Below are 15,714 nucleotides of genomic sequence, written 5' to 3' on the forward strand. Positions count from 1 at the left end.
AGAGTATACAATTTCAGTGGTGTTTAGTCCATTCACAAGGATGTGTAGCACTCACCACTTTCTAATTGCAGAATGTTTTATCAGCACAAAAAGAAACCCCATAACAATTAGCAATCATGTTCCCCAAGTGCCAGTGGATTTGTCTATTCTGCACATTTTATATAAATAGAATTATGCAATGTGTCCTTTTGTGTCTGGCTTTTATCACTTAGCATGTTTTTAAGGTTATCCATGTTGTAGCCTGCCTCTATCAGTTTTTCTTTTTATAGCTGAATAATATTCCATTGTATGGATAAGACCACATTTTGTTTATTTATTCATCAGGTGATGAACATTTGGCTTGTTTTAATTTTTTTAGACTGTTGTGAATAGTGCTGCTAATGAACATTCATGTACAAGATTTTGTGTGGACATATGTTCTTAGGTGCATATCTGGAGGTGGTTGCTGGATATTATTGTCAATGTTTAATGTTTTGAGGAACTGCTAAGCTGTTTTCAGTAGAGGCTGCACATGTTTTAGCACAGGGGTGGGCAAACTTTTTGACTCAAGGGCCACAATGGGTTCTTAAACTGGACCGGACGGCCGGAACAAAAGCATGGATGGAGTGTTTGTGTGAACTAATATAAATTCAAAGTAAACATCATTACATAAAAGGATACGGTCTTTTTTTTTTTTTTTTAGTTTTATTCATTTCAAACGGGCCAGATCCCGCCTGCGGGCCGTAGTTTGCCCGCGGCTGTTTTAGCATGTGTCAAGTTTCTTTTTTTGTAAGGCCGAATAATATTTCATATGTCTGTATAGCTATGTAAAAACACTCAAACCTATGGGAAATTTTTGAGTTTGAGTCAAAACTAATAACATATGCTAGAGAGCAAGATTTCAAATGCTCCCCAGAATAACAGTTTCGGTTTCTTTTATGCATTTAGAATTTAAGGAGGGAATATAAGGAAGATTATGTGAAGGCAGAAGAAAGCAAGGTGGGATTGGATTACATGATAGTTAACCAGATTATGTGCTTTCTTGAGCGTGGTTACACGCCTTGGAGGGTATTACTTCTGGCATTTCAAAGGTATGTTCACCTTGATGCGCAAGAACAATAGATAGGGTTTGCTTAAAAACCTTTCACTAAAGAAGTTACAGGTCTGGGGCCTGACTACCCACCATGGCATGACCTGTACAGTAAAGAATTTATGGCTTATTACTGCACCCTTTTCCATACACATGTATAACTCACGTTGTTTATCCATTCATCTGTTGATGGACAGTTGGGTTCTTTCCACCTTTGGACTCTTATTAATGATGCTGCTTATGAATATTGGTTTACAAATATTTGTTTGAATCTTCGCTTTCAATTCTTTGGTCTATGTACTCAGAAGTGGAATTATTGGATCAAATGGTAATTCTATGTTTAACTTTTTATCCAACTTTGTTTTGTACTTGGCTGAATTTTTGTGGTCTTTTATTGTGAGGTCCCATTTATTTTACATTTGTGAGGTAGTGTTAAATCTGTAGCAGCTCTTTCATGTCATTGTATTCTGAGGGGAGAATGCTAGTGTTACTACCCAGGAGTATGCTTTGTGTAGCTATAATTGGTCTGTATAAAAATGTATCATTATAAGCAGCAATTTTCTTTTTGTTTTGTTTTGTTGGTTTTTTTTTGTTTGTTTTTCTTTTTATAAGCAGCAATTTTCAACTGGTGTGCTGCAAGAATTTTTAAAACTTACAATACCTGACTATTTATTCAGGGGCACTGACCTCTTTTCCTTAGATTGTCAAATAAAAAATGCCAACACAACAATGAATGAATCAAAATTATACCTATTTTTTTTGTCAGATTGGCAAAAAATATATTTTTTGGTGTGCTGCAGAATTTAAAAATTAGTTTATGTGTGCCATGAGATAGAAGAGGTAAAATCACTGAGTATAAGTATAGAGCATGCATTTTGTCTGCTAGATTGGCCTCTCCTGTCCGCGCTGCCTTAGGCATCTGGTAGCAGTGTATCTAAAGAACCAAATTGTCCAGGGGCCTTCCTTCTTCAGGACCATGTCCAAGGGAAGTAACATCTGAGTTTTGATCAAGTTGGCTAAGTGACAAAGGGAGGGGAAGGGTGTTTTTGTGGCTCAGAAGTCCACGTTCTTTCTGTTACACAGTAGTCAGGTTCCTCTCCCTTTTGTTGTAAAAGAAGTTTTGTTCGAGAATAGATTTCAGTGATCTATAATTTCGGTTTGGTGAGGGAAGTCCCATTTTAGTATCTATTGTGCAGAAGTGGCTATAGATATTAGAAGGATGAAATTGGCCTTCTTGATAAATTTCTAAGGGAGGCCACAAGTACAAAGCTAATTAATATACATGGAAATGAAAACTCCTACACATTGTTATGGCTTTCTTAAATTAAAAAAAGAGGTTTGAAAAATTTTCCCAGGAAAATGATACTTGGTAATTTAAAAATGTATTTGCTCTCTAACTTAGACTTGTAGTCTTTTTCTGTAAATACAAACTCTACTAATAAAGTGGTGCTTAGTCATAGAGGGATAGAGAAGGCAGAGCATACTTTAAAAAAATAAAGGAAAGTGGGGGTATAGTCCTTTTTATTTTTATTTTTAATTGATCTTAGAGGGATGAGGGAAATAGAAACATCGATGTGAGAAAAACATTGATTGGTTGCCTCCTACTTTCCCCCTGACGGAGGATTGAACCTGCAACCTGGGTATGTGCCCTGACTGGGGATCGAACCTGCAACCTTTTGTTATACGGATGACGCTCCAACCAACTGAGCCACACTGGCCAGGGTGGGGATATAGGTTTTTAAAAGATAGAGGCCAGTGTAAAATTTATGTCAGTGTTTAGAGCTGGAGGTTGGTAGACTACAGTAACTTCCTAGGGTTTTTGCTACTGAAAGGCCAGTTAAGCTGACTGGGAAATTTCCAAAATTGGGTAGTTGAATAAATGTTAACTATTAAACTGTCTCCTCCTCTTAGAAGCCTGTTATGACCTTGCCAGGCGTAACTTAATTGCTCCCTCTTGCATGCTTCCCTCCTTGTAAACATTGTGTTTCTGTCTCCCTCAATTAGATTGTGAACTTCTTTAAGGCAGAGATGTCATATCTTATTCTGTATTTTTAGCATCTAGCATAATAGCTTACACACAGTAGACCCTTTTAAACATTGGCTGAACCACTTCTTAGTATAAGGCGTGGGCACGGATATAACAAATGAGAAGAAACAACTGCTGTAGATATCAGAAGGGGAGATTGAAATCAGAGTTAGGATGTGGCCAAGAACAGAGGAAACCACTACAAGATAGAAACCAGAGAGAAGATTTTTGTTTCATGTGGTGCATCAAGCTATTTCCTGGTCTCATTTCCTTGAGACTTCGGCTGGTGGCTTGAAATTCTTTTGTTTACTTAGCAGACATTGAGGCATGCAAGTTGTGGGGTGACAGAGCATGTCACTTCAATGCAGCATAGTAAAGCCACAATAGAGGCATGTGCGTACAGTATTACTCGATGAAAGAGGGAATCGGGCCTTCATAGGAGGTTATATTTTAGCTGAATAGGAGAGAATACCTCCTGCCAAGGAAACAGTCTGAAGAGAGGCTTAATAGAGCACAGCAGAGCCCAGGAATGGCCGCAGATGGGAGCAACTGGTACACGTGGGCAAGTACTGGAATTAGTAGTGATAGTTGTGCAGCCCGGTGACTATACTAAAAAAACCACAGAACCATACTTTTAATTGGTGAGTTTGATGATATGTGAATTATATCTCAATTTAAAGAGAGAGACATTGAAGAGTTCCTGAAACAAGCAGAAACAGTGGAATCAAAAAGGCCAGGATAGGTTTGCGAGAAACTCAGGGGTAGAGAATTGACAATACTTGGGAACTGGACATGGGCAGTGTGCAAAATGAAATAGAGGTTTGTTCTGATGTTTCTAATTTATATGATTCAATTGCTAGGGAAAGACATTCTGGAAAAGCAAGTTTGGAGAGATACATAATGACTTGTGTGAAATGTTTTGAATGAGTAATCAAGGCAAGCAGTTAAAGGTGAAGGCCTGGATTTTAGGAGAGACTCTGGGACTGGAGAGAGAAATGAGTATATAAGGATTTGACTGAAGTCAGTCAAACTGCTGATAGAGGATATCTTGCCCTCCCCAGTCTCTACCCAATGGAAGGTCGTGTCTTATTTGCTCCTTATTCTCCCCCCTGGGGTAGAGGTAGTGGTGGTAGCTCTTTTTAAACAAAGCTGAATCTTTATATTACTTTTCAGGCAGAGGCAAGACTGGCAGCAAAACGGGCTGCCCGGGCAGAAGCAAGAGATATACGCATGAGAGAACTGGAACGACAGCAAAAAGAGGTAATTGAGGGGAATAACCCTAATTTCGTGCTAGTCTCAAAAACCATATTTGGCTAGTTTACTTCTGAAGTAAATCTAGTTCCCTTTGAAACACTGGGAAGAGTGTAATCTGTTGTTTGTATCTTAACAATCCATTATACATCAGCAAGTTAAATGTGATATTTGTTTTAAATAATAACAGCAAACACATATAACTCTTGCTATGTTATTTACTATAGTTCTAAATATCTTAGAATTTCAAGTAATTATATTATGATATCTACACAGTAAAGCACTGTGATGTTACTCAACCTTATAGTTTTTAAGCATATTTAATAACGGCAGAAAATTCATGTAAGAAAATGAAAAACAACAACAGCAACAAACTGTAAGACTTGTAAGACTCCAATTTTGTGTTACAAAGCCTGGTACCCATATATAGGATCAAAAACTACTAGAAAGAAGTGGTTACTATCAATACTTTGTCTATGGTGGAATTATGATTAATTTTACTTATACTTTTCTGTAGTTAATAAATTTCAGTATTCTTTTATCACCAGAAAGAAGCAAATCAAATTTTAAAAATAGGTATATTGAGATTTGGCAGTGCTCTTTTTTTTTAACCTTTCCTCTGATATTGACCTAACTCTGAAAGTTCCCATAAACATATTTATGATGCTGTATTAATATAAAGGGGGAAAACCTGCAGGGTAGTACTAAGCACTTTATTTTGACATTGCTGGTGTGTCTTCTGCTAATGGATTAAGAGAAGTGTATAGTTTCCTTATTGTTATAGCTAAACACAAAAAGAAAGATCGTTAATATGTTGTAATATTTTTTAACCTCATATATAGTTTTAAATATTGAATGCAGTTCTTGACTTGAAAGGAAAACGTTGCAATGCATTGTCTTTTATACTCCTAAAGTTATAGTAAATTATAAGGAGATAATTATTAAATATAACTTCTATTTATGATTCTCTAAACTACAGAGAACCATAGGTCTCTTATTATTGAACATATTTAGCTTAGTAATTTTCTGTATTTTGAATGTGTAACTTTGAGTCAACAATCTGCACTTCAGGGCAAATGTATACAATTCATTTAAGACTTTTCAGAGAATGCAGTAACTCTTGGAAACTCTTTAGTTTATGAAACTTTTGCATTTGTAGCATTCTCATCATTCCTTTGATCGGAAGTGGGGACAGATTCACAAGTGGCTGGTAGGCCAGGATTGCCTGTCCTGCATGTTGTGATCACTTGCTGAAATAATGCAATCTTGAAGTAAAACATTGACTAATAGTTTGCAAAGTAAAAGTGGTTGGCATGTTTGAACCTAAAGGTCAGAGATTCTCCCTTCTGTCTTTAGTGATCAAAATTTGTACTTGGAGTCCAACCGTTTCTGTTGTAGTCTACAATCTCACACTCATCTAAGGAATACTTCTGACCAAGAAAGATTGAGTAGATGAGTATTTTTTCTTCCTATGGGTTTGTTCTTCTTTCCCTTCAATTTGTTCCTCTCTCCCTCTCTCCTCCTCTCCCCTTGACTCTTGCTCCCTTTTCCCTCCTTCCCTGTTCTCCTCCTCCTCCTCCTCCTCCTCCTCCTCCTCCTCCTCTTCTTCTTCTTCTTCTTTTCTCTCTCTCTCTCTCACACACACACACACACACACACACACAAAGTTAGCAGGGTCTTCATTGAGAGTCATTCTTCCATCTCCTTTGAAAATTACTCTTAATTTTTCAGTAATCCTATTTCCTTTTCAAGTCTTCTACCACGACTCCCAAATTTGTTAGCTACAAGAGCAAATTGTGAATATTAGTTACTGTGAATCATTCCTAACTTTGAATTTTTTCCAATGTTGATGAGTTCCCCAATTGTCTCCTATTGTAGGGGTTCTTAACTTGGTATGTGAATAGGCTTGGGACATGAAGCCATAAAATCTCACACAAAATTTTGAAAAAATATATATATACATATACGCTAGTATGTATGTATGTGAAATGCCCATGTGTATTTTTAGCATCAGATACTCAAAGGACTGTGTGATCCCTAAAGGGTTAAGAACTACTGTCTAATTATTGCTAAGTCAGCAACTTTTATAAGAAAATCCCTTCTATAGCAGCATTTTAGGGTACAGCCAGAATTAAAATATTTATGACTATATTGACCTATAAATTTAAAACTTTGTCATACTTCTCCTTGTGCTATTTTAGAAAAGAGAGAAAAAAAGATGTTTGATTATTTGGGAATGGAATCTGTAAAGTATCTTCTGCATGTAACTGGATTAATATTACTAATGGTACATTGAGAATGTTTTGTGTGAATAAAAGAAATCACTTTTGCTTGCAATTTTCTATGGAAATATTAGTTTAATTTCTTCTTTTAATTATGTTTTATAGTTCTAAAATTAAATTGCCTAAGATTTTAATATCTTAGGGCCGACCAACACATTAGAAGCAAAAAGCCTATATTAAAAGTTTAATATTTGATTCCTATATTCAGAGGCCATGAAGATAAACGTAGTTTCATCTCTGTGAAATGTGTGCAGTTCAGGCAATGAGTGCGCTAGATTTTCATGGAAGGGGAGCAATTTGGGTTAGAGGCTTAGATGCAGGTGACAGCTAACCCAAGTTTTGAATGATAGCTCAGACTTGGGCATGCAGAGAAGATGGGGTTTAGTTTCAGATAGGAATAATTATCACTTCGAACCTCTTCTGACACTTGCTTTTACTCCTTTCAAACTGATATTTCATCTCACTTTTTATCTTATTCTAGTCTCTTTAGCTACTTTCTGTCAATGAGCCTATAATAGAAGTTGGCATGTGATACTCACCATATGAAATATAAATTACTAATGAATTTATAATAAAATAAATAATGTATATACAAACAATAGGATTGTCAGTTATTAAAAGGAGAATCTTCCCATATGAAAAAATTTCTAAATTAGTCCTTTTTTTGGGTGCTGGGGTGGGATGTTGGAATGTGAATAGGGAAAGCAAGGTCATGAGGCTCAGGAATGAAGCTTACTTTGAGTGTTCTGTATGTGAACATTGTCCTAATGTTTTTACATATGTTTTCATTTCATATTGTAAGATAGGTATCACTGTCTCCACTTTATAGATAAGATGATACAGGATTGGTGAAATAAACAACTTGCTTAGTCATCGGCAGAGCCAGAATTTGAAGGTATGAGAGAGTACCCCATCTGCTAATGGATTGCAAGGTGAAAATGTTATCATAGGCCAGGGGTGGGGAATGTCTGGGCCATATGAGGCCTACGAAATCATTTGGTCTGGCCCTGCCAAGGCATTAGGGGTGAGTTAATTAAATGTTTGACCAAATACAGCAGGCTAATTTTTAAGTTGATAATTTGTATGGTCCATGAATGATGTTATAAATATCCAAACAGCCTTTTGGCAGAAAAAGGTTCCCCCTTCCCTGCCATAGACAGGGAGCCCAGGGAGTGCCAGGGTGTCACCCTCATTGGCCAAGATGGTGCAGGGGGAGGCTCTTAAACTGAGCATGCCAAAAGCTAGAAAGATAATTGGGTAGATAAAAAAGCCCTGCCTATAAGAACTGTAGACTTGAGCAGGAAGGCGGGATGGTCTTTGAGACAGCAGTCCACCCGTCTCCCAGGTTGCAGCACCTGAATAAACCTCTTTTCTTTTGCACCAACCACCTGTCTTATGAGTTTGGTTTTTGTTGTGGCAGGCAGCCGAATCTATGTTTTTCTGTTACAAAAGGACCTACAAGAAAGGCCTAAGTCTTTCTGAGCCTTCAAACATATAATCTTCAGTTTAGCCAATGATTCTCCTTTTAAACAGGCTGTCTTAATCAGTAGCATGCAGCTTAAAAGTGAGTGAATGGCTCCGGCCTGACTTAAGTGTCATTTCTTGACAGAGAAGATGGCCATGTGTATTCACTGGGCTTTTGGTTTTTAAACAATAAAACCATGTTATTCTCACTTCAAGTGAACTTTTAAAAATAAGAATATGTTTCATTTCCATTAATTTAATTTAAATGTATCAAAGAGTAATTTCCAGAAAACCTTAAAGAAATATACATCAATTTTTAAGGCATTGACCTGTAAGTTCAGCCTAGGATCCTTTATACTAATAAGGACTCCCAGGACAATGAACACATATTGTTTTCCTGACTTAGAAGAACTGGATATTCTGCCTTGTAATTGGCACCTAAAAAAACCCACAGTTTGCTGAAACTTTTTTCTGCAGGGCCCTGGTTCTGTTAATTCAAGAAAAGCCAACTGGCAATTTAAATACTACTGTAGACCCCGTCCAGTGTGGCTCAGTAGTTGAGTGTTGACCTATGAACCAGTGGGTCATTGGTTGATTTCCCGTTAGGGCACATGCCCAGGTTGTGGGATCCATCCCCAGTAGGGGGCATGCAGGAGGCAGTTGACCAATGATTCTCTCTCATCATTGATGTTTCTATCTCTCCCTCTCCCTTCCTCCCTCTTTAAAAATTAATAAAAACATTAAAAATATATAAAAATAAATACTACTATAACTGGGGAATGAAACTGTTCTTTCAGATAAGGAGAACTCTCTGAGTATAAATCAGGATACATTGCTATTTTCTTAATGTTCTTTCTGTGTAACCAGTATAGAGTTTCCCAGTATAGGATGGAATCTTTTTTTTTTTTTTAATATATTTTATTGATTTTTTACAGAGAGGAAGGAAGAGGGATAGAGAGTTAGAAACATCGATTAGCTGCCTCCTGCACACCCCCAGCTGGGGATGTGCCTGCAACCAAGGTACATGCCCTTGACTGGAATCGAAGCTGGGACTCTTCAGTCCACAGGCTGATGCTCTATCCACTGAGCCAAACCGGTCAGGGCGTAGGATGGAATCTTTATGGTTCAGTTGTCTGGTGAGTAAAAGAACTGAATGCTGGTCCCAGCTTTATGACTTTGAAGGGATCAGACTAATTGATCATCAAGGACCCTTCTAGCTTCTATGGTGGTTCTCGGGTCTTTTCTTTTATGCAAGGGTCTCCTTCTGTTTGCTTCATATTTACCAGAAGTATTCAAGGTAGAGGGAGTAGTAAAAAACTACCTAAATACCTGTCTTTTTATGTAAGAGTAGTGTTGTGTGACAGACTCTTAGTAAAATATGTGAATTGAGTCTTTTTGGTGTAATAAAAATTAGCTTTGAACTTGCCTTACTGTTTGTACAGTAACCACTAGTCATATATGTGTGATTACATTTAGGTTTAAATTGATTGATATTAAAAATTTAGTTTCTCAGTTGCACTTCTAGCATTTCAAATACTCAATAGCCACATGTGGCTAGTGGCTACTCTATTAGACAGTACAAACATGGAACATTTTCATTGTTATAGAGAGTTCTATTAGACAGTACTGGTTTATAGTATAGTTTATGACTGAAATAAGCTATATTCTCTCATTTCAAATTAGCTGACTTGTATGGGTTTACATTGTATTCTGTAGTCTTTTAACATCTTTTTAGGATATTTTCCAAAAGTGGCTAGAAAGAAAAGCTATTTAATATAGAGGTATATCAATATGTAATAAAGTATTTTTATTTATAATTATTTTTAATAGGTATAATTGAAAATAAATATGAATTTATCTTTAGTGGGATGTGCTTTTTAGAGGTAGGTTTTTAAAAAGTGCTCTTGTGTGGTAGGTGGAATGAAAAGAAAGGACAGAATAAAAGGAAGGCTGAACATTAAACCATGTATGTCACTCTAGTATCCCAAATAATATAGGGAGAGGGCATGTAGAATTAATTTGCCTTTGTAGCACAGGCTCTTTAAACTAACCAAGCTAACTAGCCTAGAACTAGTCACCACTTAATAAACTGTACCTCTACTGCTGGGCTAATGCATAGGCCCCCAAAACTTTTGTGGTATATCCTGATAGTTGAAGAAAGGGAAGAATTTTGCTTGGCTTCTTACAGATTACCTGTGTCTATTATATAACAGAAGTGTAAATCAATAATGAATTTTCCTAAAGATCAGAATATCCTATTGGATATTGACTTATTGAATCATACGGTTGCTTATAAATAGACTTCTGAACAGATTTGATCAAATGTGTCAATGTACACAGCAGATGACATACAGTAGTTTTTTGCAATTATACTCGAAGTCATGACTAAAATAAGGCATTAAGTGTGGTGTTAGTTGAATTCCTATTTCTGTATTTGAAATGAATCATCAGACATAGCCACATCTATTTGTTATACCTGCATAATAATCATGCTGTATGGCCATGGGGTGTTGGAGATATTGATTCATCACTGTTATCAACTGTGACCCCATTTGGACCAATTGTGTATAGACGTTAGTCAATGCAAATCACTTAAATACTTTGGACTTTGAAAATCTGAAAGATCAGAAGTTTCTTACTGTTTCAGTTGGTTAGGTTCTAGGGACTAGTTATTTGATTTCACATGACTCAGGACTTAATGCTCCAATGCTAATAACTGAATGGAAAAGTTGAGAATTGCATTTAATTTAGTCAACTGTTAGGGTGTGGCCAGTTTTCTTTGCAATCTTCCTAAGGCGTACGTCTTATTAACTTTATCAATTCTAAAATGTTTATTCAATTCTAATTATAAGTAGTTTTTCATATTAACAATACACAGACAGGGGCTATTTCATTTAGCTATTCTTTCCCAGAGAAGGAAAAAAAGATATTCTTTGCAGTGAACAGAAAATTGTGACCCAAATCTTTTAAAAGCAATACACTGTCTCCTTACTACATCTCTAACAAAGTAAACATTTCTTCTTGCCTTGCATAAACTAACATTCACAATGAAAAAAAAAATAGATAAAAAGTCTACTTTTTAATGCTAAACTCAATTTCTGTTTAAGAATACTTTCTTATTTTTATCTTGGTATATTGAGCTGTCTTTGTCATATATAGGTTACATTCTACAAATGGTCAGACATACATAAACTTGTTAAATTAAAAACATTTCCAAGATGATCTCTACTTTCTTTCCAACGGAAGCATGTGGCTGCCCCAGACTCAGCTTTTGAAACCGAGTTGTCCATACCTGCTTGCTGTAAGGAATGTGCGGCTGTGCTCTGAACTGACCTGCCTTCACCCAGTTGTTCTGATAGACAATCCTCTGTTCAGTGATTAATTCTTCATGTACTTTCTCCTTTCCCAGGAAGATTCAGAAAGGGCCAGGTATTCCCACCGGTCCAGTCATCACCGTCCATCTCTGGTTTGTAATAACCTATAAACTTGCCTCTAATACGTTTTCCTCACTAACTTAATGCAGTCACTCACAAACTTTTGTTTTTATTTTTATCAGGGAGTTGAGGATGCATTGTCCATTCGAAGTCTTGGCAGTCACAGGGTTGGTATTTTGTTTACACAATAGCAAAGCTTACCGTATGTGTCTGAGCTTTCTGCAGCACCATTGCTAAGCAATCAAATAATGCTCATATATTCCTTTGCCTTTTTTTCCCCTTTGCCTTTTTTTTAAAAAAGAAAATATTGGCAAAATTCTTTCATTGGAAACTGATGCTTTCTCTCAAATTATTGCTATAAGTAAATCAATGCTAAAAATCATAAATATGTTCATCTATTTTTTATAAAAGGACCTTTGATCTTAAAAAATTATTGCAAAATAATAAGATTGATTTTATAGAATGACATCTGCATGGTTCTTTCCGATTTTTCCTACTTTCATATTTAAAAAAATTTTTTCCCCTTGCTCCAAAAAACCATTTAGTACATTGTCCTCGGATAGAGGATATATCAGATGTTAAACTTGATAAGAACAGATGCCTATGCTTGATCTTAGCCAAAAGGCCAAGAAGTGATTAATATATTTTTAAATAATTTATTAAATGATAAATGTTTTGAAGTTTGGGTGACTAATTATAGTTTGATTACATGGAAAAATTGAGCTACTGATTTGAAAAATTCCTGCTTGTCATGTTTATAGAAATTATCATGCTTCAACATTTTGATTAACATTTGGTAGTATGTCTAAAGTTTAACATGCATTGTTGTATATTAAGATAAATGGGAAATCGCTTGTTAAAAAGGTTTGCATATTGTGCTAAGACACTGATCTCTCTCAAAGATTTGTGCTTTAAACTTTAAAGCAATTCTTTTAATGTGCACTTAGTATACTTACACAAAGATGTTTCATCAGTAAAATGATCTATCATGTTAAGGTCTATATTTGTTTATTTCCCCCTAAGTCTAGTTTTCTTCTCATCTTATATAATGTCTAAAAATATACTGTAATGAACTCAGTATGTTCCAGTATGTTAGTTATTGATGTGTTTGTATTCTTAAATAGTTCTTTACTCTGGTTATATTACTTTTGGTGAGTATAATCTGTCTTTTTAGAGTAAGTTAGTAAGCCAGTTTTTGAATCAAATATTTTGGTTAATTATGAAAGTTTAGGTTTATAATAATATTAACAAGCCTTTATACAAATCTAATCAGCAGCTTCAGAATGATTTTATAGGAGAAAAACTTTAAGGTAATAAGTTTGTCATCTTTCTCCCTGGAGATACGTGTGTGTGTGTGTGTGTGTGTGTGTGTGTATACACACACACACAGACATATTTGTATATCTGCACACACATACTTTGAGAAGATCACACAGGGAGTTAGTCAACAAAAAATTAGAAGTTGAATGTCTTTGAGGACTTTGAAAATAATCCCTTTTCTCCTCTTTTTTAAAAAATGTCTGGCTTTTTCCTTTGCTTTGCATTATAATGTTGATTGATGAAGTTTCACACAGTTTTTATCAAGCTGTTTATTTGTAAATTTGTATGTGTTCTTTAGGGAAAGTTGACTATTGTATATTAGCTTAAACCTCTGATAAAATCATCCAAGCTTGACCTAATTTGGGAGCCTTTAAAATAAATCTGCAAACAAAAAAGAAATTTCAAAGTAAACTCATAGGGAATTATTTACACAGAGTGTCTATAAAGTAATGAGTTGATTTTCTTTTTATGGAAATTATATTATTAAATACATTTAAGTTATAACAAGAACTCTCAGAGTATTTCATTCATTATGGTAATTATGAAAAATTTGTTACTGCGGGAAAAAGAGTAAAGTTCCAATTTAAAAAAATTCAGTGTGCCAATTTAATTATAAATAAAAATTTTAGCCCTAGCTGGTTTGGCTCAGTGGATAGAGTGTCAGCCCACAGACTGAAGGGTCTCAGGTTTGATTTCAGTCAAGGGTGTGTACCAAGGTTACAGGCTCCATCCCTAGCCCTGGTCAGGGCGCATGCAGGAGGCAACCAGTCGATGTGTCTCTCTCACATTGATGTGTCTCTCTCTGTCTTTCCCCCTCCCTTCCACTCTCTCTAAAAATCAATGGAAAAATATCCTTGGGTGAGAATTAATAAAAAATAATAATAAATAAAAATTAAAATTTAGACTGTAGGAGATTCTAGTACTATACTGTTTGTGTGTACATTCAGCACTTTTTTTTTTTAATTTCAGAGAGGAAGGTAGAGGGAGAGAGAGCTAGAAACATCAATGATGGGAAAGAATCATTGATCGGCTGCCTTCTGCATACCCCCTACTGGGGATCCAGTCCGCAACCTGGGCATGTGCCCTTGACTGGAATTGAACCCAGGACCCTTCAGTTCGCATGCTGATGCTCTCTCCACTGAGCCAAACCAGCCAGGGCATCAACACATTTTAAATATTACACAATAAATCTGAAAGCTCACTAATAACATTGTTTAAAAGAAATATAATTGAGATTAGTTTTTTCTTTTAACTAGATAATATTGTAAGTTCTAAGTTTTCATCAGATTATTTGCTTTTTAAATTATCTTTACCATCTATATTAATCTGAATGTGTTTTAAATTTTATTCTCTGTAAAAATAAATGTGATGATCTAAAGCACTGACCTAAATTTTATTGGAGTTTGCTTACATTTTTGGGTTTTGGTATTTCTCTATCTTTTAAAAAATATTTTTCTTATGAGCCGTATATTTAAATGTCTAACACTTTTGGACTTCGTATTTGATGTATGAATGTTAGAAGTACCTGGATGTGAAGCAGATGTGGTTATGTTGTATTTTTAGGACTTTGATGTTTCCTATTGTACAAGTAACTTTCAGTCACTACCTTCTTATAAGGTGGCCTGCCAGAAGCTGTTTGGGTTGGAAATGGTGTCAGTGCTATAAGCGTTCTGTATAAAAATGAAAAGAGCAAACCTAGTTCAAAACCGTGAGTGGTAGGTTTAGGTGAGGGAGGATTAAATGAATACCCTGAGTTTAGAAATGAAACAGTTTGTTGCTTTAAAAAACAATCTGCCTTAAAAAACATCTTGGTCATTGCTTTATATACTGAAGTACTGTAAGGTAGACAGCCAAAATTAGAAAATGAGGTGGTCTTGAATCAGGGCTTTAGGGATACATTGGTATTTCTCACTGTGGAGATTTTTACTGTTGTATGTATTAGTTCCTGGTTATGTGTCAATGACCTCAGTATAATTTTAATATGCTTGCAATTTGTGTTTTTTTCATTTACTGTTACACTTTAATTCCTTTGAAGAGCCCATCGAAGGACATAACGGGGACACATTGGAGCAGAGCCAGTATACCCAAAAGGAAAGACATCATGGTGTGTAGTCCAGAAAAATGTGCAGTGTTAGTATTGTGCATTCACTGTTGCTCTCAGAGTTCTGGGGGCTTGAGTATTGGTACGTTCTTATAGAAATTGACACTTACTGAACTTTGTTTCTACAGTCATTTTGCTATACTTTCTTTTGATCTTTTTTTTTTTGTTCATTTTTCCAAAATGAAAACCTTCAGACAAGTATCACAGGTAAAAAAAGACTTTTTATGATAGCTTATAATAGCAGATTTGGAACATTTTAGCTAGACCTTCGTATGTTCAGTTTTCCATCCTTTGTGAAATATTATGTTTTTAAGCAATATAAATGCAAACTGTCACTTATTAGGGGGATTCTTGTTTTACCCAGTTGTTCTTATAGCAATTAAGGTGCCCAAATTATGGACTTCCCTACCAGATATATTCAGCAATGTCTTTAAACCAGCTGAATGAACTCTGCATTATATTTTGGAAAGGGAAAATTGAAATAGGTTAATTTTAATTCAGCTTGTTAAGTCCTATGCCTTTGGAAAATGCCATTGGTGCTACAGAGAGAATGAGAAGAAATAGGACATGACTGTTCTCTTCAGCGAACTTATCTGGTTGGGAGAATGGAATAGTTTATATGCTAGGATGTGTGGCTTGAGTAATACATGTTTTAATCATGGTATTTTTTAAAACAAAAAGGATATTTTGTTGACTGAGAAGAGAAGTAAATGAAATTTCTTTCGAGAAGGAACTTTATTTTTAGGGATATGTCACCATATAGTGAC

At 35.5% G+C, this 15,714-nt stretch overlaps 1 protein-coding gene and 1 pseudogene across 28 annotated transcripts in view; one reads left to right on the top strand and one right to left on the bottom strand.

Annotated features, from left to right (window-relative positions):
• LRRFIP2 (LRR binding FLII interacting protein 2) overlaps positions 1-15,714 on the top strand; it is a 101,477-nt gene that overhangs the window by 32,776 nt on the left and 52,987 nt on the right. For 14 of the 28 annotated variants that reach the window (XM_070391708.1, XM_070391709.1, XM_070391704.1 and 11 more), the window contains exons 3-7: positions 4,269-4,355; positions 5,506-5,556; positions 11,502-11,558; positions 11,649-11,693; positions 14,882-14,950. In XM_070391708.1, the coding sequence (XP_070247809.1) occupies positions 4,269-4,355; positions 5,506-5,556; positions 11,502-11,558; positions 11,649-11,693; positions 14,882-14,950 (309 nt within the window). The remainder of the gene's footprint in view (positions 1-4,268; positions 4,356-5,505; positions 5,557-11,501; positions 11,559-11,648; positions 11,694-14,881; positions 14,951-15,714) is intronic. The other 14 variants (XM_070391717.1, XM_070391719.1, XM_070391720.1 and 11 more) reach the window with 5 other exon arrangements.
• On the bottom strand, positions 12,036-12,163 carry LOC138992816 (U2 spliceosomal RNA; annotated as a pseudogene).

The sequence above is a fragment of the Myotis yumanensis genome, unplaced genomic scaffold, assembly GCF_028538775.1.
Source record: "Myotis yumanensis isolate MYYU_CA2020_CCGP unplaced genomic scaffold, mMyoYum1.0.hap1 SCAF_14, whole genome shotgun sequence".
Classification (NCBI taxonomy): domain Eukaryota; kingdom Metazoa; phylum Chordata; class Mammalia; order Chiroptera; family Vespertilionidae; genus Myotis; species Myotis yumanensis.